General features: G+C 41.0%; 1 protein-coding gene across 16 annotated transcripts in view; it reads left to right on the plus strand.

Moving 5' to 3' along the window:
* The first annotated feature begins 2,042 nt into the window (after positions 1–2,042).
* SPATA7 (spermatogenesis associated 7) overlaps positions 2,043–25,870 on the plus strand; it is a 40,678-nt gene continuing 16,850 nt past the window's right edge. For 4 of the 16 annotated variants that reach the window (XM_004010831.6, XM_012182177.5, XM_042252827.2 and 1 more), the window contains exons 1-5: positions 2,043–2,255; positions 9,051–9,125; positions 11,200–11,295; positions 16,160–16,207; positions 19,553–19,680. In XM_004010831.6, the coding sequence (XP_004010880.3) occupies positions 2,195–2,255; positions 9,051–9,125; positions 11,200–11,295; positions 16,160–16,207; positions 19,553–19,680 (408 nt within the window). In that variant the 5' untranslated portion in view covers positions 2,043–2,194. Of the gene's footprint in view, positions 2,256–2,376; positions 4,856–9,050; positions 9,126–11,199; positions 11,296–11,712; positions 13,470–14,638; positions 14,820–16,159; positions 16,208–19,552; positions 19,681–25,870 lie in introns of those variants that run through there. The other 12 variants (XM_060418468.1, XM_060418465.1, XM_060418464.1 and 9 more) reach the window with 10 other exon arrangements.

Below are 25,870 nucleotides of genomic sequence, written 5' to 3' on the forward strand. Positions count from 1 at the left end.
GCACTTCTTGAAAGAACTGGAACAAAATACTTAAAAATCATGAAATGAGGATGGTTTCAGTTGAAGTTGGCTACCAAGCAATGTAGTCTTCACAACCCTCATTTTGTTGTCTCTCAATGGTAGAGCCCCTTTCCTTTTGGAAGCCAAAATTTCCTTTTGATACCCAAAGCCTACTTTCACAAGAGAAACTGGCATCACCCTTGAGTGAGTCAGGTCAGTGTGTTGCCTCTCCCAGGGCTGTTTGCCCTCTATGCTTCAGTTCTAATCCAATTCAACAAATGCTTACTAGAGGTCTAGTATATGCAAGATATTTCCCAGATGCCAGTACTGGAATAAAAGGCTTCCTGTTCTTAGCGATTTCAAGCATTAATGAGTAGGTAGGCGAGAGTGTCTTTGTTCTCTAGGTAACACCTGACTCTGCCCTTCAGTTCAGTCGCTCAGTAGTGCAGCAAAGTCCATGGACTGCAGCACGTCCCTGCGCCCCTGGGCATCCTGCCCCTGTACCCTTCTAAATGACTTTTTGTCGTTGGGGCCACAGAACCGTCACACACTTCCACATTTCTCAATTCTGAATCTAATTTTCTCCTTTCCCTGGAGTCTTAGAAAATCAGGAATTCAGGTGAGTTTCTGGCTATAGAAATTTCCTTTTCATAATGTTCCTAATTTACTCCTTTGTGCCTGAATTCCCCTTCTGAGACAAAAGTCTTAAAAGAGAGAAAACTGTTATTTGCTGAACATCTCTTTCTGCCAGGCCCTGCATGTGTTAATCCTTACAACTACAAAGTTAGTAGCATCTCTTGCATCTTAGACAAGAGGGGCTGCAGGCTTGGAGAGGTTTGCAAAGCAGCTCAACAGATGTGGGAACTAATTGCAGCAGCAAACTGACAATTAGACGTTCCACATATCTGCCTTCAAAGACAGTACTTTCGCCATCACAGAAGAGATGCTGGCGGGGGCTGGGGCTGCAATTTTGTGTCTCAGAGGACCTTTGGCAACAGCTGATGACCTTTCCTGGCACAACCAGGGGTGGAATAGGTGGGCTGCTCCTGCCATGCCGTGCGCAGAGGTCACGGCTCGCTGCTAAACACGCTGCACTGCACAGGACAGCCCAACAATCATGCATCCAGCCCCGAATGTCCATAGACCTGCTGCGGACAAAACACATTACAGAACGCTGCCTGGCCCCAGTCTGTCCTCGCGTCCAAGGATTCAAAAGTACCTCCTTCGAAATTAAATTGTGGAAAGCCACGGATAATTCAACGCCTTGTTCATGTTACAACTCTTTCCCATCATAAAGGAAAACTGATGACTTAAGATTTTATTATTTTTTAATATAAATTTATTTATTTTCCTTGGAGGCTAATTACAACATGGTTTTGCCGTACATTGACATGAATCTGCCACGGGTGTACACAAAAAGGCGGAAGGTGGTGGTGGAAGAGGAGGGGGTGCGGGGAAGCTCAGGAAGCAGAAAGGAAATGTAAAGTGATTACCGGGATTAAGAATTAAGATAATATGTAGATGCTTTCAACCCCAGGATTTTCACTGATCCAAATGTTCAAGTACTACTGCTTGTAACTTTAATTATTTGGGGCTTCCTTGGTGGCTCAGATGGTAAAGCTTCTGCCTGCAATGCAGGAGACCCGAGTTTGATCCCTGCGTCGAGAAGAAATGCAAACTGATTATTGGGGTTAAGAATTAAGATAATACATAGATGCTTTTCATACACAGGATGTTCACTAATCCAAATGTTCAAGTACTGCTTGGAAATCTAACTATCTGGAGCTGGTTAACTGCTACCCTGAGTTCAACCAACAATTCTTTCCGGGACCCAGGAGACACGGACGCCCGATGAGGCCGGCATGTTTTCCTGCTCGTCCCGCACAGATAAGGCCTGCCCGGTGTTGGGGGCGGAGTGCCGACGCGCCGCAGAGCCGCAGGGCCGCGGGCCGGCGCTGCACCCCAGCGTCTTCACGTCCTCCACTCCCATCTCGAGACCCGCGGGGCGGGGCGGTGGGGGCGCGTCCCTGCGCGGTGACGTCACAATCCGGCGCCTCGGGGCCCGCCCTCAGGCGCCCGCCGCGCGTGAGTCTCCGGCCGCCTCCGCCGCCGCCGCGCCGCCCCGCCCTCCGGGTGCATCTCGCCGAACCTCTGCCGCGGGGAGCCGGCCCGGCCCCTGGAAGGGCTGAAGGGGATGCCACAAGTCCCCGCGGTGTGGCCGCAGGAGGACCCGAGCATGGACGCCAGCCGGAGAGGTAAAGGGCCGCCGTCGCGGGCGCCCGCCGGCTGCCCGGCCCCCTCAGGTGTGGGGTAGGCGTCGCGGCCGCGCGCGCGCGCTCCCGGGCCCCTGCCTGGTCGTCGGCGTTGCCTCCGACCCTTCCACAAGCTGTCTAGGCCTCTTGCCGCCGAGGAAGCCCTGCTTGCGGGCTCCCCAGGTGCGCTCGTTGGCTCAGAGTTTATTACCCCGGCTCCGGGAGGCCCTGTCCCCCTGAAGTCGGGGTCGGAGGCAGATCTCCCTGAGCCCCGAATCAAGTCCCCCCTCACCCGCCCCCTGCACTTAGGGGTGATAGGGGTGAGCTTCGGTCTCTTCATCTCGAACGTGGTTGTAAAACCACCCATGTCTTGGAGTTCTTGAGGATTAAATGCAGATAATACCTACAAAGCTCTTGGCACACTGTGAAGTACTTCAGTTCAGTTCAGTCGCTCAGTCGTGTCCGACTCTGCGGCCCCATGAATCGCAGCACACCAGGCCTCGCTGTCCATCACCAACTCCCGGAGTTCACTCAGACTCACATCCATCGACTCAGTGATTACATCCAGACATCTCATCCTCTGTCGTCCCCTTCTCCTGCCCCCAATCCCTCCTAGCATCAGAGTCTTTGCCAATGAGTCAACTCTTCGCATGAGGTGGCCAAAGTACTGGAGTTTCAGCTTTAGCATCATTCCTTCCAAAGAACACCCAGGGCTGATCTCCTTCAGAATGGACTGGTTGGATCTCCTTGCAGTCCAAGGGACTCTCAAGAGTCTTCTCCAACACCACTGTTCAAAATCATCAATTCTTCAGCGCTCAGCTTTCTTCACATCCACACATGACCACAGGAAAAACCATAGCCTTGACTAGATGGACCTTTGTTGGCGAAGTAATGTCTCTGCTTTTGATTATGCTATCTAGGTTGGTCATAACTTTTCTTCCAAGGAGTAAGCGTCTTTTAATTTCATGGCTGCAGTCACCATCTGCAGTGATTTTGGAGCCCCAAAAAATAAAGTCTGACACTGTTTCCACTGTTTCCCCATCTATTTCCCATGAAGTGATGGGACCAGATGCCATGATCTTCGTTTTCTGAATGTTGAGCTTGAAGCCAACTTTTTCACTCTCTTTCACTTTCATCAAGAGGCTCTAGGAGTCAGCCCAGCCCAGATAGTTTGCATCTTCACACTGTGAGCAAGGCAGATAAGGCAGCCTTCAGACTTCTTCCAATTCAGTGTTCCTATCTATTTTAAATTATACCTTTAAACCAAGCTGCCAGATGGTTCCTAGCAATGTCTTGCTTTGCATACAAGTGTGCCTTTATTATGTAATTATTGATCAAAATAAGTGCTGTTCTGAATGTAGGAGATAACTATTCATTGATCAGCAAGCTGTATTTTCTGACAGTTTACCATCTAAGTTCCAGAAAAAGCAAACAAAAGTACGTTTATGGTTTTCAAAAGTTTTACCACAGAAGTGAACATGACTCTTGGTGTATACTGGAAACTATTCGGAAATTATCTTGAGTTTTAATGCACAAAACATCTTGTACATTGATTTCACGGTGAATAAACTAAAAAGATCATAAATAACTTCCCAAGGTCCCAATAAGTGACACAACAGACTTTCAATCCAGGTATGATAAAGCAAAACCTTAGAGCAACTTAACCATCTCATGGTAGAAATGGGAGCATGGGCAAGGATATATGTAAAAATTAGAGTTATCGTAGACTTAGTAACTCTATTTGTTAATTAGGTTGTTTTTAAAATCAAGTTCATGTAAGAAAAAGTAGAAAGGTTTCTGTTTTTATAACTTACCCAGTTTAACTAGCTCCATTTTTAGGACATTATATGATGTATAGTATCAAACATTGCTTTTTATTGAGCTTTTAAGAAAAGTGTAATACTCGACAGATCTGGGGTAATTGTTAATAGAAAACCATAAATAGAGCTAAAATACCTAAGGAGACATGGAGCAATGGACTGGTTTAAAATTGGAAAAGGAGTATGACAAGGCTGTATATTGTCACCCTGCTTATTTAACTTATATGCAGAGTTTTTGAAGTCCAAACCCTCTATCTCAGAATTCGATGGTATTGAAGATAGGACCCTTAAAGAGTTAATTAAGTTAAAATGAGGTGGTTAGAGTTACCCTAATCCCACTTGGGGAACCCCATGGACTATAGCCCACCAGGCTCCTCTGACCATGAAATATATGCAGAGTCCATTATGTGAAATGCCAGGCTGGATGAATCACAAGCTGTAATCAAGATTGCTGGGAGAAATATCAACAACCTCAGATATGCAGATGATACCACTCTAATGGCAGAAAGTGAAGAGAAACTAAAGAGCCTCTTGATTACAGTGAAAGAGGAGAGTGAAAACTCAGCATTCAAAAAACTAATATGGCATCTGATCCCTTCACTTTATAACAAATAGAAAGGGGGAAAAGTAGAAGCAGTGACAGGTTTTCTTTTCTTGGGCTCCAAAATCACTGTGAATGGTGACTGCAGCCATGAAGTTAAAAGATGCTTGCTCCTTGGAAGGAAAGTCACGACAAACCTAGACGGTACATTAAAAAGCAGAGACATCATTTTGTCGACAAAGGTACATATAGTCAAAGCTATGTAACCATGTATGGATGTGAGAATTGGACCATAAAGATGGTTGAGTGCTGAAGAATTCATGCTTTCAAATTGTGGTGCTGGAGAAGACTCTTGAGAGTCCCTTGGTCTGCAAGAAGATCAAACCAATCAATCCTAAAGGAAATCAACCCTGAATATTATTGAAAGGACTGATGCTGAAGTTCAAATACTCTAGCCACCTGATGCAAAGAGCCGGCTCAGTGGAAAAGACCCTGATGCTGGGAAGGAAGGAAAGCAAAAGGAGAAGGGGGCAATAGAGGATGAGATGGTTGGGTGGCATCACCGACTCAATGGACATGAGTTTGAGCAAGGTCCAGGAGATGGTGAGGGACAGGGAAGCCTGATGTGCTGTAGTCCATGGGGTCACAAAGAGTTGGACATAATTTAGCTACTGAACAACAAAATTGCACCTTTTAAATTGATTAGATTTCATTACCTCTGATGATTTTGAGAGCGCAGGGTACTAAGACATCTAAAGTTATTTATCTTTTGTCACTTACGGCCTTTGACATTGTGCTCTCTCACTTCTCTGTATATACCTGCTTTTTCTTTTTCTGTGAACTGTAGTGAAACGTGTTCATTAGGAAGGAACTTGGAAGGAATAAACTGCATACAGGGAATAAACTACATACTTCTTAGCCTGTTTCATATGATATAATAGTAGCATGCAGCATGATTTGAGTACTAGCAATTTATATTGATCAGCACAGTGTAATGGTCAAGACTCAGGAGCCAGACTGCTGAGTTCTTGGGCAGATGACATGTCTTACATCTTTGTGCTTCATCTATACAGTGTGAATAACGATAGTACCAATCTCATAGGATTGTTTTAAGGATTAAGTGAGTTTCTAGCTACAAAGTGGTTAAAAGGTTGCCGGGTACGCTTAGCAGTATTCAGTAAGTGAATACAAGTGAAGAAATCCAACTCAAATTGGTTTAAGCGAAAGTGGGAATTTTTGAGCTCCTGTGGAGAAAAGTCTAGGGAGGGTAGAGCTTCAAACATGGTTATATCCCAGTGCTCAAGCAGTGTTACCAGTGATCTTTGGTCCTGGTTCCGCTTACCTCTGTGTAAGTTTCCTTCTCAGACAGGTTCCCACCGTGTGGGGCAAGATGGCCACCAGTAGGGTCAGGCCTGTTTATGTTCTAGGGGGTTCCTAATAGTCCTGGTAGACGTCCCAGGACTGTGTCTCATTGTCTGGACTTGGGTCACCATAACTGGCCAGTTTGGGATGATATGCGCACCTCCAACAGTGGGATCCTCTTGAACCAGCTAGGCTAAGCGAAGGGAGGAGTGGTTCCTCAAGCAGGTTAAGGTCCTGTTTTCCTCAAAGGGGCACTGGATTCTGGGTAGGCAAAAAGTCAGCAGTTTTTTCCTCTGGAGAAATAAGATTTGTTTGAGAGTTTGGTGGTTAGTTTTCTCCCTTTGTATTTCCATGTGCTCCTTCATGACTGTCTTTACTACCAACTCAAGTGTTCCCTCCGTGACTTCTCTTGTCCTAAATAAGTCAATGGTTTTCCTTCTTGCTCTGACTTACGTAGATGGAGCTTCTTGGATATTCTTAGGTGGTTTTTTTGTTTGTTTGTTTCACTGTGTTCTAGCAGGATTTGTTCTCTCATCCTGGATTTTAGTTCTATTGACTTGGTACGTCTTTTTCTGTTTTCAGACATCCATATTTGTTTCAGACTTTGACTGTTTCTTCCCCATACCTTGATAGCTTATAGAGCAGACTGCCCATGTACCCATTTAAAAGATGTCTTGGAATACACTATATTTGCTTGTTGAATTCCATTAAACTCTGTGACTCAGCCTTCCTATCTTGGAGGTTACCCCTCAAAACACAATCACTTTGGGGGGACAGAAGTTGTTTTGTGATGAAGTATATATCTAGTTTTCTGACAGTGCATCTTGTCTGAAAGATGAGACACTGACGTTAGGGGAGATACTAGTTTTCTGTGCCCCAGTGTTCATTACAGCACTATTTGCAACAGCTAGGACGTGGAAGCCACCTAAATGCCCATTGACACATGAATGGATAAAGAAGCTGTAGTACATATATACAGTGGAATATTACTCAGCCATAAAAAGGAACACATTTGAGTCAGTTCTAATGAGGTGGGTGAAACTAGAGCTTGTTACACAGAGTGCAGTAAATCAGAAAAACAAATTTTGTGTACTAATGCATATGTATGGAATGTAGGAAGATGGTCCTGATGACATTATTTGCAGGACAGCAGTGGAGACAGATGCAGAGAGCAGACTTGGTGTGGCTGGGGGCGGGGGGGGGGGGGGGGGGGGGGTGTGTGGGGAGGGTGGCGTGGGGACACGCGCTGCCACCTGTGAGATGGACAGCCAACGAGGGTTTGCTGTATGCCACAGGGGACGCAAACCAGAGCTCTGTAACAGCCTAGAGCGGTACGATGGGAGGTTCACAAGTGTGTGCCTATGGCTGATTCATGCTAATGTCTGGCAGTTTGCAATTGTATAAAACAATAGTATGATTCATGTTAATGTTTGACAGTTTGCAATTCTGTATAGCAATTATCCTTCAATTAAAAAATAAATATAAATAAATATAAAATAAAAATAAATAAAAAATTAAATATAAGATGTTTAGATAGAATCCAAGCAGGAGGGTAAATAGATTGGACTAGATGAAGCTTAAGACATCTTTAATCATTAAGTTCTGACATTCTTATGTACTTTTATATAATAATTTTATAGTATATAATTTTATAAGTTACTAAATTACTCTGTGAGAGGATCACTTTCTTAAAATTATTTTTAAGGACAGACCAGCCTATGATGTATACAGGTCAGGAAGCAACAGTTAGAACTGGACATGGAACAACAGACTGGTTCCAAATAGGAAAAGGAGTATGTCAAGGCTGTATATTGTCACCCTGCTTATTTAACTGCTATGCAGAGTACATCATGAGAAATGCTGGACTGGAAGAAACACAAGCTGGAATCAAGATTGCCGGGAGAAATATCAATAACCTCAGATATGCAGGTGACACCACCCTTATGGCAGAAAGTGAAGAGGAGCTAAAAAGCCTCTTGATGAAAGTGAAAGAGGAAAGTGAAAAAGTTGGCTTCAAGCTCAACATTCAGAAAACGAAGATCATGGCATCTGGTCCCATCACTTCATGGGGAATAGATGGGGAAACAGTGGAAACAGTGTCAGACTTTATTTTTTGGGCTCCCAAATCACTGCAGATGGTGACTGCAGCCATGAAATTAAAAGACGCTTACTCCTTGGAAGAAAAGTTATGACCAACCTAGATAGTATATTGAAAAGGAGAGACATTACTTTGCCGACTAAGGTCCATCTAGTCAAGGCTATGGTTTTTCCAGTAGTCGTGTATGGATGTGAGAGTTGGACTGTGAAGAAGGCTGAGAGCTGAAGAATTGATGCTTTTGAACTGTGGTGTTGGAGAAGACTCTTGAGAGTCCCTTGGACTGCAAGGAGATCCAACCAGTCCATTCTGAAGGAGATCAGCCTTGGGATTTCTTTGGAAGGAATGATGCTAAAGCTGAAACTCGAGTACTTTGGCCACCTCATGCAAAAAGTTGACTCATTGGAAAAGACTCTGATGCTGGGAGGGATTGGGGGCAGGAGGAGAAGGGGACGACCGAGGATGAGATGGCTGGATGGCATCACGGACTCGATGGACGTGAGTCTGAGTGAACTCTGGGAGGTGGTGATGGACAGGCAGGCCTGGCGTGCTGCGATTCATGGGATCTCGAAGAGTTGGACACAACTGAGCAACTGAACTGAACTGAACTGAATATATATATATTAACTCAAAATCTTATTGATTATATCTCAAAATCATTTAAAAACCAATAGGTCCAGTGATTTATGGAATAAACTCAGTACATCCTCAAGTAACATAATTGAAGTGTTTATCATTTTATCCAGTGAAACTTAAGTCTCAAGCAGAACTTTTTAAAAAATAACTTATTTTCTTAAAAAAGAAAGCCTTTTATCTATGGCAGCAGGATTTTTATGTGATATATTATTGCTGGTTAGTAATTGATTGAATAAATTTTAAACAATTTTGGTAAAGATAAGCTTATGATTTTTTATGTGTTCAATAGTGTCTTTGTGAGAGTTGTGTTTCATTTGTCCTAATTCATGTTTTTTTGTTAAAAGTCAGAGCAGCCTCTGTCCTTCCCACATTTGATCCATCATGCCTATTTAAAGGACACTTGAGCACCAAAAGTAATGGTAAGTGAGGTACTTAAAATGGTAAGAGATGGTTAAAAGATCGACCAATTGTGTTTCCTTTATTTGTAAATTATATAGCATGATGAAAAAATACTTCCTTTAATCAATATTTGAGCTTCATACTCCTGCTGGGCTGTGCCCAGTCGTGTGCTGCTCCGTACGACCCCATGGACCATAGCCCGCCAGGCTCCTCTGTCATGGGATTTTCCAGGCAAGAGTACTGGAGTGGGCTGCCATTTCCTCCTCCTCCATACTGCTACTTAGGATTAAATATTGCAAGAATTCCTGAGACTAGAGAGTGTAGGAGTCCATCCTGCCCTGGATGTGGCCCTGGTCGGTCGCCTCCTGCCCCCTGTGGCAGCTCCAGCCCAGCTCTTCTGTTGCTGGCAGACTGCCCTGGCTGAAGGCTTGCCTTCCTTGTTAAAATGGTGATTAGCAGGTGGTTAAAGACACAGCACTGAAGAGGAAAAGCCAGGCAGAGAAAAAGAGAAATGCCCTTGAAAAGGCCATTTTGTATCAGGAACAAACGCTTGTCCAGCTGGGCGTCTTTATCCAGTTGGAATTTCTAGATCTTCTAAAAGGAAAATCAGTATTCTCTAAGATGTTCTCTAAATCTATATTCTGTAAGATCAAACATCTTAATGTTTTCACATTTTAAGGACTTTAAATTTTAATGTATATTTTAAATATTTTATAATTGTAGCTTAAAATTTTTAAGCCTGGGTTTTTGGTCAAAATAATTGAAAGTCTTTTTTTCCTTATTTACATGAAAAATCTTTGATGCCGATCCTCCAAATGTGAAAGAAGGATCATTTTCAATTACTTATTTCTTGGTAATAAAACATATATATAAACATGGAACCAGAATCATAAACTTTGAAAAGTAATTTTTAAATAAAAATTTTGAACTAGTTTTAAAAGATACTTACATAGAAAAACAGACTGAAGAGCAGTATGTCATTTACTAACTTTTTTTTTTTAAGAATATGTTGCAGAGCTGGTATACAAACAGTGATTGTAAGTATGAGATTGCTTTGGTTCACATCCAAACTATGTCCTTTATCAGCTGTGTGACCTTGAAGACGTTCCATTCCTGTGCCTCAGTTTTCACATCTATTAAATGGTGATAATGACTAGATGAGTTACTGCATGTAAAGAGCTCTGAACAATATACGCATGGCACCTATTCAATAAACGCTTTTAGCAGTAGTTGTAGTATCCGTGTCAAGGTTGTCATTATTGCGTATGCTTTTATTATGCATAGACTTCCCTTAGAAGGGGGCATTAAAGCAGCAGCAGAGTTTACTTCAGTGAGAGAACACTCAGGGTCAGGGCAGGAAGTTCCCTCCTTTTCAGTGTCTGTGCCCTTTTAGCTGCAGATTTTTAAACTGCAAGTATGTATTATTCTCAAAAACTTTACTATTTGAAAAAGTTATGCCTGTGTTTATGTTTATATTTTATATGTTTATACTAGTATATGCATGCTTAATTCTAAGAATTCTTTTAACAGTTTAGATGGGGTCAAGAAGTTTAATGTCATCTGATTTCTTTGTGATTGTACTTGTCTTAAGGTTGTCCTAATGCTTCCAAAAGAATGCAGTAAACTGATTTGTAGGACTTGTTTTCAGGTATAAAATTAGAAATTTTCATCTCAGAATAGAATCTTCACCTGTAGGATTTGTTTGATTTCCCAGACCAGTATATTCAAATGTTAAACATGATAACATTATTTTATCATCAGGCAAGCAGCTAAGTATTTTTAGTTAGGAGATTAAGAGCTGTCAATAAGAAGTAGTTTTGTAAATGTAATGGTAGGTTATCTTCCCCAGTCTCTTCCCGAAACTCTCAGGCTTGTAGAATTTAGGGAGGTTTGAGCCTGGAGTGGTCAGGAGCTTGTCAGGTGTCACTGCAGGGTGACAGCTAGGACACACTCAGCATCAGACACAGTGCCAGCATCTCCATGGGCAGAGTCTAGAGCATTCTGTAAAAATGTGCTTAATACTGAGTAACGTGTTTATCTCATGATGGTTTTTAATTTTAAATATATAATGATTAAATGTGTTTTAATTTTTAGCTTTTTGCACTGACTCCTCCTCTCTCAGACTAAGTTCCCTCCAACTGGTCAAGAATCACATGGCTGTTCACTATAATAAAATCCTTTCAGCCAAAGGTAAACACGTGCAAATGTTACTTTCTGTACCCAGTTTTAACCCTTCTCAGCTTCACTTCTGATGTGTGTTAATCTGTAGCAAAAATGAATACATGATGTACCAGTGGTTTGTGCTTGGTGTGGAAAAGCACCGACTGCAGCCTGGTACACCTGGCGAGTCCGGAATGCCGTTTTAACAGCTGTGTTTGAATATAATGTCTCTGTCTCATTTTACCTGTGTTATTCCTAATATATTTTGTGATTAGATGCTGGTCTTAATATTGTGACTGACAGTAATTTATAATCTGTTCTTTTTAACACATTCATTCTTCTACATACTGTCTGTGGTGGCTTATGCTAAAAGGCAGAGTTGACCAGTTATGATGAGGTTCTGTGATCCTGCGAAGCCTGAGAAATTTATTGTCTGTTCTTTTACAGAGCACGTTCGCTGACTTCTGGTACAGACCATTTCATCATTTCACCAAAAGCTTCTCCCTAGTCCTTGGCAGTCACTCTCTTCCCGCCAGTTCCTGGCGACCACTGATCTCCTTCACTGTAGTCTTGCCTTTTCCAGAATTTCATACAAGTGGAATTACACAATATGTGTCATTTTGGATCTAACTTATTTCAGTTAGTTAACGCTCTTGAAACTAAGCCATGGTCAGTATTTCTTCCTTTTTTTGCTAAGTTGCCGGGGTTTAGCCCCGGTGGATCCAGGGAATTCAAAGGTGGGGGGATGGCGTCGGCGTCTTTGGAAAAATACATATTTAATGACAGATATTGAGAGAGATTAGAAACAGATAGTGTAGTAGGAGATAGTGTAGAAAAAGAGGCTGAATAACTTGGTCTACGTGGAATAGCATCCATGCTGCAGATGGGAATTCAGCCAGAAAAACAGGGAGCAAGAAAGAACGACATGGGGGAATCAGTCTTTCTGGAAACTGATCCCATTTTCTTTATTTTTAGGTTTGCTTATATACCTTTTGTTACACATAGGGATGAATACAGAGTCACGTGGGAGTCAGCAGTCCTGACCTTTATCAAAATCAGGTGCTTCACATAAATGTAAAAAAGAAGTCTTAGGAATATTACATCATCTTCTGGCCATGAGACCCACTGACATTTTATGATCCTTTCTTTCTGATAACCAAAAAACTTATTTTTTCCAAGGGTGTTTTTTCTTAAACCAGGCACCACCCTCCAAATAAAGTTACATTCCTATAGGGTGAGGGTGTAGTGAGTTACAATCAAGAAAGGAATTTATTTAACCCAAGGTTAACATGATTAATCTTAAAGGTTAATACTTATTTCTCCTATATGCTTAAATGTTAATACTTATTTCTCCTATATGCTAGCTATATTCATTATAAGGGCAGGGAACATGGAGATTTAGCAGCAAACATCAGCCCAACAAATGAAAATCCTTTCACCAATGTTCCCCTTAAGATCTATTTAGTCTTAAGATAGTGATAAAGTTACATTTTTACACAGCAAGGACACAGTGATTTATAACAAAGCACAGTGATCTATTACAAAAGAGAAAATCCATTAACTCGAAAAGTCTAGTATTGCTAACCTTAAAAACTACTGTATTTCCTTTGCTATATTCCAAATACATTGATTAATATATTCCCAGGTGCCTAAGGATATGGAGGCCTGGTGGCAATCATTGACTCAACAAGAAGAAAAAGCCCTGTGCTAATTAAGACTCTCAAAATACTCCAAAACTCTCTGTGCTGTTTATGGTTGAGAGGTAGTAAACAATCATGTGGCAGGAGTATGGATAATCCTGTCACACAAGCTAGTCTGTCAGCAGAGAGGTTTGACCTGAGACAGCTTTGTCCCACCCAGAGCAGGGAATTAGCAGCAATTATTGGCACAACAAATGAAAAACCCTTCACCAATATAATTCCTAACCCACCCAGTATACTAATAATTTCCAACTCCCCAAAAGAATTTGCCTTTAGTAAGTCTAAAACATCTCGTGCCTTTCAGATTGGGAGGCTGTAAACAATCACATGTGGCCTGTGGCCGGAGGAACCTGTACAGGTGGGCTAGATAACCTTCAGAGAAGTCTGTAAGCTGAAACACTCTTGTCACGCCCAGGAATTTTTATTGCCTTGGAGCTGCACGTTTACTCCTTCTCCAAGAGAAACGGTGATGGGGGAGAGCCCCCCGTAAAGTCAGAGGTGTAGGTGAGAGCATAAAACAGACTCTGGTTTTGGGGTAGATGCTCGGGAACAGGGGGTTTCCTGAGGCTTGATCACACCTTTGCGTATGCCAAGCCTCCTTCCTCATGACCTTTGCCATGGGCGGAGTTCCTCACGCTGGCCCCCGGCACTAAGTATTCCATTTATTGAATATACCATAGTTTGTTTATCGACGTTCACCAGTTGGTGGACATTTGGGTTATTTTGACTCACTTTTGGCTATTAGGAATAAAGCTTCTGTAAACACTCATTTAGAATATTTGACCGCATGCTTCCATTTCACTTGGATAAATTTATTTACTAGGAGTGGAACTGTGGGGTAATGTAGCAAGTGTATGTCTAACTTTATAAGAAGCTGCCGAACTGGTTTCCAAAGTGGCTGTCATTTGCTTGTTTCCATCACTTCCACATCCTCACCAACACTTCCTATTGGCAATCCTTTTTTAGCCACTCTCTGGATATGTAATGGTATCTCATAGCATTTTAGTTTGTATTTCCCTAATGCCTGATGATGTTTGTGCTGCTGCTGCTGCTGCTGCTGCTGCTGAGTCGCCTCAGTCGTGTCCGACTTTGTGCGACCCCATAGATGGCAGCCCACCAGGCTCCCCCGTCCTGGGATTCTCCAGGCAAGAACACTGGAGTGGGTTGCCATTTCCTTCTCCAATGCATGAAAGTGAAAAGTGAAAGTGAAGTTGCTCAGTCATGCCCGACTCTTAGCGACCCCATGGACTGCACCCTACCAGGCTCTTCCATCCATGGGATTTTCCAGGCAAGAGTACTGGAGTGGGGCCATTGCCTTCTCCACCTGATGATGATAAGCAGCTCTTTTTTCCTTTTTTTAAATTGAGGTATAGCTGACATACAGTATTATGTTAGCTTCAGATGTACTGCATAGTAATTTGACATTTGCTTATGCTCTGAAATGATCAGCAAGGTGAGTCTACTAACCATCTTTCCCCATAAAAAGTTAATTACTGTGTTACTGACTCTTTCCCTTATGCCATGTATTACTTATTTGTGGCTTATTTCATAAAAGGAGGCTTGTACCTTTTAATCGCCGTCATTTTATTTTGCCCCACATTCTCAGCTTCCTCTTATTTGCCAACAGCATTTACTCTCTGTATCTGAATCTTTTCATTTTGTTTGTTTTTCAGCTTCCACGTGTAAATGGGATCATACTGTATTTGTCTTTTTTGTCCAGCTTATTTCACTTCCAGTAAAACCCTCTAGATCCATTAATATTATAGCAAAACACAAGATTGCATTTTTTGTAGCCAAGGAATGTTCCGTTGTGTATATATACCTCGCCTTGTTTTTCCATTCATCGATCAAAAGGTACTTAGATTGCTTCTATATGTTGGCTATTGCAAACAGTGCTGCAGTGAACATGCAGATTGGTGTTTAATTTCCTTCCGGTAAATTCTCAGGAGTGGAATTACTGACTCGTACGGTAGCTCTATTTTTAACTCTGAGGAGCCTCCATAGTGTTTTCCGTAGTGACGGTAGCAGTTTAGAATCCCACCAGCAGCGCATGAGGGGGTTCCTTTTCATTGGGCAACTTTTCTTATTCTTATTTTCCATCTACATATCTTCTTTGGTGAAATAGCTATTTAAACCTTTTGCCCATTTTTTAGAAAATGGGTTGTCTGTCGTCTTGGTGTCAAGTTGTGGGAGTCCTCCTCATGTAAATACAGTCCTATGTCAGGGACATGTTTTGCAAATATTTTCTCCCAGTCTGTGATTTGTCAGTTCATTTTCTTGATTTAAGTTTTTATTATGAAATAAATTTAGACTTAACAGAAAAGTTGCAAAAATAGTACAGAATGTCACAGAAACCCTTCATCTAGCTTTCTCTGATATTAAGATTTTATATAGCTATAATACAATTATTAAAACCAGAAAATTAATATTGACAGCATACTATTAACTACAGACCTCATTAGAATCTCAGTAGTTTTTCACTAATGTCTTTTACAAAATTATTTATTTTACCATTTGAATAATTAAAGTTTTTAAAATTTTGGTTAAGTTTTAGCTTCTACATTGTTTCTGATCCATTTTGAATTAGTTTTTGCACAGGGTATTATATAAGGACCATTTTTTTTGCCTAAAAATGTCCCAAGTACCATTTGTTGAAGAGATTGTCCTTTCCTCATGGAAATGCCTTGGCAGTTTTTAAAAGATAATTGACCATATGCAAGGGTCTGTTCTAAATTCACTCTTCAGTTCTGTTGATCTGCATGTCTGTTACAACACCCCACTGCCATAATCACAGCAGCATTACAGTGAGTCTTGAAGTCAGATAGTGTCGCTGCTCTCATTTGCTCTGCTTTCTCAGCTTGTTTTGGGACTCCGGTTACTATGTTAAGTGAGTGAGACAGGGAGGTTAATCAGTGACACTCAACACACTGGTTTTCTGCTGTTAACTGTTTCATGTTGAATAGTTTGCACTGCTGTGGTCAAATTCACTAATGTTTCCTTCTACAGTATCCGACGAGCTGTTAATCCTAACCAGTGTGTTTTTTATCAAGGATATTTTTCATCTCTAGAAGTAGCATACATATAAAAACAAGGAACTTCAAGTGCTGGAACCTCTTGTGATTTTGACTTTTGATAGTTATTGTCATTTATAAATATTAAGAATAGTATTAAAGCAAGTGATTTTTCTCTTTCAGCTGCAGTAGACTGCTCAGTTCCACTAAGCATGAGTGCCAGCATCAAATGTAAGCAATTTTTAACATACTGCCTTTTTAAAAAAAATATGGTAAACTGCACACACAACTTAAAATTTACCTTCTCAACCATTTTTAAGTCTACAATTCAGTGACATTAAGTGCATTCTTCTTGTGGTACAGCCATAACCACTGTCCATTTCCAGAATTCTTTTCATCTTGGCAGAACTGAAACTCTGCCAGGTTTGTTGGGATCAGTGTATCCAGGGCAACAGCAAGAAGAGCTGCGTAGCTGGTGTGAAATAAACCAGCTGGAGTGACAGGTGATGAGGTCATTGAGATAGGTCAGAGAGAGGCAGACCACACGGGGTTTGGCCATGTGCAAGCAAGTGAAAACTAAATGACATTGGAAGCCATTAGAAGGTCTTGAGAAGAGGAAGAGGAACAGCCAGTTTAACTTTTAAAGTGTTTCTCTGGCTGGGAAGTTGAGAGCAGTCTACAAGGGGCAATGGTGAAAGCAGAATGGCTAGTTGGGAAACAGCAGTTCAAGTGAGAACTATGGGTGGTCTGGATCAGTGCTTGTAAGCAGAGGATGGGTGTGTGTGCTTGCTCAGGCACTCAGTCCTGTCCAACTCTGCGCCCCCCGTGGTCTGCAGTCCACTAGGCTTCTCTGTCCATAGGACACTAATGGTGCTTGTAAGCAGAGGGAGTCTGGAATGGCTTCATTCTGGAAACTTTTCAGATGTCTGTCAACAGTATTTCCTGATGGACTGGACGTAGATAGAATAGGAGAGAAAAAGCGGGGTGAGTCAAAGATGCCTCCCAACGCTGAAAACAGCGTTACAATTCACTGACGTTGTAAATAGGAAGGTATCTAGGGGAGGAAGTGAATCAAGTGAGTTGGGAATTCAATCTTGGTCATTATAAGCTAAAAATAAATGCCTGTTAGAAATCCAAGTGGAGGTGCTGAGGAGGCAGTTGGAATGCAAAGCCTGGAGCTCAGGAGGAGGTTCCAGGGTGGAGACAAACATTCAGAAGTTGACAGCATACATGGATTACTTGCAGAGTTGCTCCTATTTTTTGTTCTTAGAATTTAGACTTAGTGCTTATTTATCCCATGATACTTTCTGCCTTCAGTCAGTTGGGACAGGAGTTTTTCTTTATGATCATGTAAATGAAAAAAATTGTGATGTCTTGAAGAACCGCAAAGATTATCATCACCACACTGAAGTCTAGTTAATAATCATTACTTTGTGTGTAACATAGGTGATATGCATTCTAATCAATACAAACTTACTTAGAAGTAGGCTTTATAGACATATTTTCAAAAAGAAATAAGTCTCTGGTCTTGAGTCATCTCTGTTTTAATAGTCTTCTGTCAAAGCAGACAACTGAATTGGTAATTTCAGTCATTGTCTGAATTAGGATATCTCTATACTTTGTTGAATTGTTTAAGTAATGCCATATTCTAATGCATTAGAAAGGCTTTCCTTTTTATGTTCTTAGTTTGGGGCTGTGCGTGGGCTTTCTCCAGGTGCGGTGCGCAGGGGCTGCTCTTAGCGCGGTGCTCGGGCTTCCCTTCGCTGTGGAGCACAGGCTTGGGAGGTGGGCTCCGTCGTGGCACATGGGCTGAGTTGCCCCGCTGCATGTGGAATCTTCCTGGGCCGGAGACTGAAGCCGTGTCATCTGTCTTGGCAGGCAGATTCTTAATCATTGGACCACCAGGGAAGTTCCAAGAAAGCCTTTACCTTTTATAGCAGTTTTATTGACAAATAATTTTCATACCATAGAATTTATGGATTTTTACCAAGTTTACAAAATTGTGCAGCCATCACTACAAACCAGTTTAGAATATTTTCATCATCTTAAGAAGATCCCCAGAATGGTAGCTTTGCAGCCGTTTCCTCATCCCACTCCTAGCCTTGAAAACCGCTGATCTCTTTTCTTTCCCTGTACACCTGTCTACCAGTCGGTTGACACTTTCACTGCTTGGTTTTTGTCCGTGATGAGCAGTGCTTCTGTGAACATTCATGTACAAGTCTTTTGTGTGAATGTGAAGTTTCATTTCTCTTGAGTATACACCCGAGAATGGAATTGCTCGGTCATGTCATAAAATTACATTTAACTTTTTAAGAGACTCCCCAAACTGTTTTCAGAAGTGACCATACCATCTTACATTCTTGCCTCCGACATATTAGGATTTCAGTTACTCCGTGTCTCTGCTAACACATTATCGACTCGTTTTTTGATTGATGGCCATTTTAATGTGTGAAGTGGTATCTCATTATTTTAATTTGCATTTTCCTCATGATTAATGATGTAGAACATTTTTATATGCTTATTGGCCATTTGTATTAAATATATCTTTAGTAAAGTTCTTTTCAAATGTTTTGTCCCATTTTCCCCCCAAATCAGGGTGATTTGAAACTTGAAATTATCTTGTCCATCAAGTTGAGATACATTCCAGTTAAAAAGCATATGTTAAATTTAAAATTTTACATGAAAATACAAGTCATTTAATTTATGGTTAGCCTCTTTAAGTTTTTTATTTTTGCCTGCACTGGGTCCTCATTGCTTTGTGCAGACTTTCTTTAGATGCCGTGAACAGAGGCTACTCTTCGTTGCTGAGCGCAGGCTTCTTGTTGCGACGGCTTCTCTTGCTGTAGAGCCAAGGCTCTAGGCCCATGGGCTTCAGGGGGTGTGGCTCACGGGCTCTAGAGCACAGGCTCAGTAGCTGTGATGTCAGCACAGGCTTAGTTGCTCTGCGATGGAATCCTCCTGGACCAGTGCTCGAACCCATGTCCCCTGCACTGGCAGGCCGCTCGCTATCCATGGTGCCACCAAGAAAGCCCCCACCTGCCTTTCAACTCTGAAGCTGGACTGGCTTTCATTTTGCTGTTTTCAGTCTTCGAAAATGACTTAGTACCTGACTTAAAGCCCACTAAAATATGAAACCACTCTTTTCGTTTGTATTTTCAAATGAATAGCAGTTAAGAAAAATGGAAGTCAGTTATCCTAATTAAAAATAATATTTTAAAATTTAATGTCATTTTTTGTCATATAAAACTTACATTTTTATAACATGATATTGACAGTAGTATTTCATTTATAGGGGAGTATATGAATTATTCAAGCTCTGCATTTCTAACCTTTGTATCTCTGTATCTGCTAGCAGTTGCTCCCTTGAGCCCTTAGGCTTAATCAGTTTGTCATATCTTGTTTGTGCTCTTTAAATAGTTAATCCATTTGAAGTTTCAGGAAACCCTATGGATTTTTATTTACATATCAGTAGTGTAAACATTTTTAGCAAGGAGAAAAGTACTCTTTCTTAGTCTTCAGTCATCAAAAAATTATTTTTTCTATTTTACTCTGTATTTCAATATTTTTTCCCCTCAGATGCAGACCAACAGCGAAGAGAGAAACTCAAAAAGGAATTAGCAAGGTGTGGGAGGGAGCTGAAATTTACTAAGACTACAGTGCATCCTAAAAGTCATTCCAAATCATTACTTAACACTCTACAAAAGGTAAGATAGTATTTTTACCTTTTCAAAGTAAATGTTTCTAAGATACTTCATTGATGGTGCAACCTGAGTTTTTGATAATGTTTGCTATAGGTCAGAATTGGTAACCTTTCCTGTTAACAGTCAAATAGTAAATATTTTAGGCTTTCAAGGCCACACAGTCTCTGTTGCAACTGTTGCGCCACTGGAACGTAGCTGTAGACAGTACTTAAGTGAATGGATATTGCTTTGTTCCAGTAAACCATTAGTAACAGTAAAAGGTGGTGGGCCAGATTTGATCTGTAGTGGGTATAGTTTCCTGACCACTGCTTTAGGTTTTTTGTGATACCCTTTATCATCTGATTAACGAAGCTCTTTTCAATTCCTCATTGCTTAGAGAATTTTGAATATATGTTAATTTTATCAGCTGCTTTTTCTGCATTCTTTGAAATGGTGGTACAGTTTTTCTTTTTAATCTATTTCAAATATAGTGAATTAAAATTGAGTTTCTAATGTTAAATCAGTTTTGCATCCCTAGTATAAATATAGCTCTGTCATGATATATTACCTTTTTTTTACGCATTACTAAATACAGTTGCTAAGGATTTTAGCATCTGTGTCCATTATTGATATTGACCTGTCATTTTCCCTTTTTCTATGTCAGGTTTTGCTAGCCTCCTAAAATAAACTGGGTGCTACTTCCTGTTTTTCCATGCTCTAGAGTAGTTTATGTAAGTTTGTAATTATTTGTTCCTTGAATTTGATGGATTTCAACGTTAAAATTATTTGGGCCTAGAGTTTTCTTTGTGAGGTTTTTGACTGATTCAGTTTTTGAAATTGCTATAGAACTATTTTCATAATTTGTACATATGTAGAAAGTTGTCCATTTCATCTAAATTTTCAAATTCTTGGCATAGACTTACTTGTAATCTCGTAAATCATATCATAATCTCTCTTGAATATGTATTATTTCTTCTTGTTATCTTAATATTGCTTATTTTTGCCTTCTTTCTTCTTTTCTTTATTATTCTCACCAGAGATTTGTCAGTGTTATTAACCTTTTTAAGGGCATGTTTTTTACTCTGTTGATCCTTTGATAATTTGCTTTCTAGTTCAGTAATGTTTATGCCTATCTTTATTCTTCTCTTTTGGCTTTCATTGAGTTTATGTTGCAGTATTTTTTCTGCATTTGTTTAGCTTATTTTCAGCCTCACTTCTTTTGTAGTGTGAACATTTTAAGGCTGTGTATTTTTCTCCAAGTACTACGTTAGCTGCATTACTCAAGTTTTGATATGTGGTATTTTTATTGCAGTTTAATTCAAAGTATTTTATAGTTTCCATTATAATTTTTTCTTTAACTCATTGTCTTTTAGAAGTGTTCCTTAATCTCTATGTCTGTTTTTTCTCCTGGTTTTCCCTTTGCTACAGATTGCTAGCCTAATTGTATTTTGATCAGGGAACATCTTTTTGATACTCATTTCTTGAAATCTGTTGAGATTTGTTTTATGTCCCAATAGGTGAACAATTTTTTTTAATGCACTGTCATTATGTGTTTGAAAAGAAAATATGTTTTATAGCTCTGTGCAGTGTTTAATATATAGTGTATTCATTAGACTAACTTTATATGTTCAAATCCTATTGATTTTTTTGTCTGATTAGTCTGTCGTGATTATGTATTTAGGTATTTCTCAAAAAGTTAGCACTAGCAATTTTTGTTTTATATATTTTCAGTCTGTATAATTACATACAGACAGACTTGTTCTTGTTTAGCTGCTAAGTCATGTCAGACTCTTGCAACACCATGAACTGTAGCCCAGCAGGCTCTTTCTCTCCTTAGGATTTCCCAGGCAAGAATACTAGAGCAGGTTGCCATTTCCTCATCCAGGGGATCTTCCCAACCCAGGGATCAAACCCACATCTTCTGCTTTGGCAGGCAGGCTCTGTACCACTGAGCCACCAGGGCAGCCCGCATAGAGACTTGGAGACGATATATTTTCTTGGTGAATCAGACCTGTTGTCACTGTGCTTTGAATTTCTTTACCTTGATGCTTTTAATGTTAATATTGAAGTGTTTTCTGATAGTAATATGGTTAAACTAGCCTTCATTTCATTGGTATTCCTTTGGTATATCTTTCTCCATTTTTTAATCCTAGTAATTTAGGTGGGTCAGATTATTCACTGGTAATTTTTATTCTTTAAAGTGGAGTGCTTCGTATATTTTTATTTCTTCTTATTGTGTTGTGTTTGACCACGGAAGTAGACAGAATTCTGAGCCCCGCAGGGACGCCTCCCTTTAAACAATCCCCTCCTCCCGCATGCAGGCAGGACCTGTAGCTTGCTGCTAACCCTGGCACGTGGCAGAGGTGATGGGATATTGCTTCCATAGTTGTTAATGGCAAAGTGAAGGGAATTTCCCCCTGTGACCGAGAGAAAGAGAAAATAGGTCTGGGAGTAGTTTCTGTAGTGGTTGCGGTTCCCCTCTCCTAGCCATGACAAAGAACAAGAGGAAGGGGCTCCTTATGCTCCCCCCCGAGAGCGTTTGGTGTGGTTCCTAGAGGAAGAGGCTTGCAAGCGGTACAGACTCCCCAGGTCGCAGAGGCTTCCTGCACCTGCGCGGGTCTGCACTCGGTCTTAGCAGCTAGCTGAAGGCGTCTCGCGCAGTCTTCTCAGCAGCGGGTGTGTCATTCCACAGCTTCCATCGCACATAAGCACTCGCTCTGGTCCTGTTTCTCCTTGTAAGTGCCTGTCTCACTCTGGATTTCAGGTTAGTTGTTTGCTCTGTGACCTTATTTCTCTCATGAGTTCAAGAAAAATTATTAATTTGCAGGGTGTCCAGTGTTCTTCTTGTTGAAACAGTGAGAGCTATGTTTTTACCATCTCTCAGGTGAAACTACAAATCTTTGTGTGTATGGGATGATCTCTTTAAACTTTTTAATTCTGAGGATTCTTCGTGTCTGTGGGGACAGGGGGATAATGAGCCCACATGTTCTTGTCCCCCAGGTGCAGCCCTGGTCAGTTCAGGGCCAGACTTCCTCCACATGTAGCCTCATTCAGTGCCTCCTTCCCAGATTATTTTGATGCAAATACCAGATATATATTTTTTATCTATAAATATTTCTATATGTATCTGAAAGACCACCATACCATTATTGTGCCTTTAAATTAATAATTCCTTGATATCATCAAATATCCAGTGTCCAGATTTCCCCATTGTCTCTTTCTTTTTAGTTTGTTAGAATTGGCATCTAAATAACTTCAACTAATTGATAAATTTCTTTTAATCTCTCCTCCTTTCATCTTTTTATCCCACTGCAATTTAGGTGTTGGGAAAAACCGAGTCATTTGTCTTGGTTTAGGGTTTCCGTGGACCATCTGGGCAATGCAGATTTAGGCCGCAGTCTTGTATGGAAGCAGCATGTGATTTCAGATTCTCAAAGGCCAGTGTTCCCTCACTGCCAGTGCTAAGACGGGCAGGTTTCCTTGCAGGTCACTCCCTGGGGTGTAGCAGTGGAGAGGACCCCAGATTTGTGAGCATAGTCTCCTAGGCTGTCTGGATGAGGCCCTGGGCTTTGTTTCCTGTCCCCCAGCAATAACATCGCCTGTTGGTAAAAGCCACCGTCACAGCTGCCCTTCCTAGGCACCGAGTGGCGTTTTTTAACTCCAGCTCTTGGCATTGTACATGAGGGTGTGACATGTCAGCAGGCAGGGGGCGTGAGTAAGGGCATTTATAAATTAGTAGTGAACCTGGGTCCTTATTATGTGAGGAGTGTGGGGGAACCAGAGACCACCTCTTAGTTGGGAAGTTATGTCATCATATTGACTCATTATGTGACAGTTTGCAGTATGGGGAGGGCTTCCCTAGTGGCTCAAATAGTAAAGAATCTGCCTGCAGTGCAGGAAACCCGGGTTCAGTCCCTGGGTTGGGAAGATTGCCTGGAGAATCCCATGGACAGAGGAGCCTGGCGGGCTGCAAAGAGTTGGACAGGACTGCGACTTTCACTCACTGCAGTGTGGGGAAGAAATGATTAAAACATGGTGCGTAAGACAGCCGAAGGGGCACAAGGAATGTAAAGTAGAATCCCTAGGACTTGGTGACTGGCTCGATGAAAAGCAAGAGGCAGGAATTACAGAGTTCCCAGCTTTCTGTTTGGGCAGCGGAGAGGATGGTGGTCATTCACTGAAAGAGTAACAGGACGAAGTGCAGGGTTTTTGGGGGGGGTTGGGGGAGGCAGATAATATAAAGTATAAGTTTACTTGTTTAGACGTGCTTGATTTGAGATGCCTTTGGAACATCTAATATATTCAGTAGAGAGCTGGATAGAAGTATCTGTGTCATGAAAGAGGTGTGGGCTGGAAATAGATTTGGGAGTCATCAGGAGAGCTGTCGCTACGCTGGAGAGCCCCAAGGCTGTCACACTGATGAGAAAGGACTGGAAGTGGAGCCGCTTCCTTTAGAGTAAACGTGCTGTGCACTGTACCATCTGGGGGTGTGCTCGTCATATTTGACTCATACATGTATTTCCATTTTTAGTGACTTTTTAAACTGAAAATTTTAAATCCATTTCTGTTATCTAGCATTTTGAATATCAATAATTATATTTTGAGGTAAGAGTGGGACTTGTTGAAAACAAAATATATAATTAAGTCTGTAAGTGTAGGACTGACTTACTCATTAATTTTTCCTTTAGTCATTGTAACTTTTTTTCTCTAAAAAGTTAGTTCACTGTTCTTTTATACAGGTATATTTTTTTACTCCATTTAGACATCACAGTAATTTGCAATCTACTTACATTTTTCTAAAACTTGATAAATAGTTCAGTTCAGTTCAGTCTCTCAGTCATGTCTGACTCTTTGCGACCCCGTGAATCGCAGCACGCCAGGCCTCCCTGTCCATCACCAACTCCTGGAGTTCACCCAAACCCATATCCATCGAGTCGGTGATGCCATCCAGCCATCTCATCCCCATGTCATCCCCTTCTCCTCCTGCCCCCAATCCCTCCCAGCATCAGAGTGTTTTCCAATGAGTCAACTCTTTGCATGAGGTGGCCAAAGTACTCGAGTTTCAGCTTTAGCATCATTCCTTCCAAAGATACTCAGGACTGATCTCCTTTAGAATGGACTGGTTGGATCTCCTTGCAGTCCAAGGGACTCTCAAGAGTCTTCTCCAACACCACAGTTCAAAAGCATCAATTCTTTGGTGCTCAGCTTTCTTCACAGTCCAACTCTCACATCCATACATGACTACTGGAAAAACCATAGCCTTGACTAGATGGACCTTTGTTGGCAAAGTAATGTTGTGTCTGCTTTTGAATATGCCATCTAGGTTGGTCATAACTTTCCTTCTAAGGAGTAAGCGTCTTTTAGTTTCATGGCTGCAATCACCATCTGCAGTGAATTTGATACATATTTAGGTACATTTAAATTAAAATTATTTCAGGCATAATATTTTGATAATTGGATGGGTTTTATGGGTAATAGATGCCTGTGGTTATAATCTGCATTTACTGAAAAGTTTGCTACGATTAGAAAGTGGTAACTTCAGCCTGTGGACATACTAGCTGTTTATATACATGAGATCAAGTAGTCAAAAACCTTTTCTTTAATTTCCCACACTCTTAATATGGGCTACTTTTTTTCTGTCACATTTTGACTCACATGCTGTCACCTCAGATACTTAAATCTGCACCCTCTACCCTACACACAGATTTCACCATTCACTCACATCATTGGCGTAGCACATACTATGTGCTATTAAGATTAGTTGAATATATGAATGTGATTATGTTCTTAAATAAATGTGTTTTAAAAGCACTATAAAACAACAAAAATGAGAAGCTGTTGGTTTGTCTTATAAAATACAATTTGAAGCTTTTTGCAAAACAAGTGTAATCAAATTTTTAAATTGTACCCATCCTGTTCCACACTTGAATTGATTCCTTAACTGTTTTAATACCTGACAGTTGGAAAATGTCTGTATACTGTTTTTTCTGACATTATCCCTGAAAAATATTGATTTAATACTCAGTTGTTCCGTGACTATAAAATTGACATAAGAACGTGTTTCTGTAAACTTTCAGTGATTATCACTCTACATAAATTCTTAAATCACAGGAACAATTTATAACGAATCGCACTAAACTAGAAAGGGACGGTAGTCAGATTGTCACCAGAATGTTTCCCACTGGCGTGTAATCGATGAGCCCTTTTCTGATTT

The sequence above is a fragment of the Ovis aries genome, chromosome 7, assembly GCF_016772045.2.
Source record: "Ovis aries strain OAR_USU_Benz2616 breed Rambouillet chromosome 7, ARS-UI_Ramb_v3.0, whole genome shotgun sequence".
NCBI classification, from domain to species: domain Eukaryota; kingdom Metazoa; phylum Chordata; class Mammalia; order Artiodactyla; family Bovidae; genus Ovis; species Ovis aries.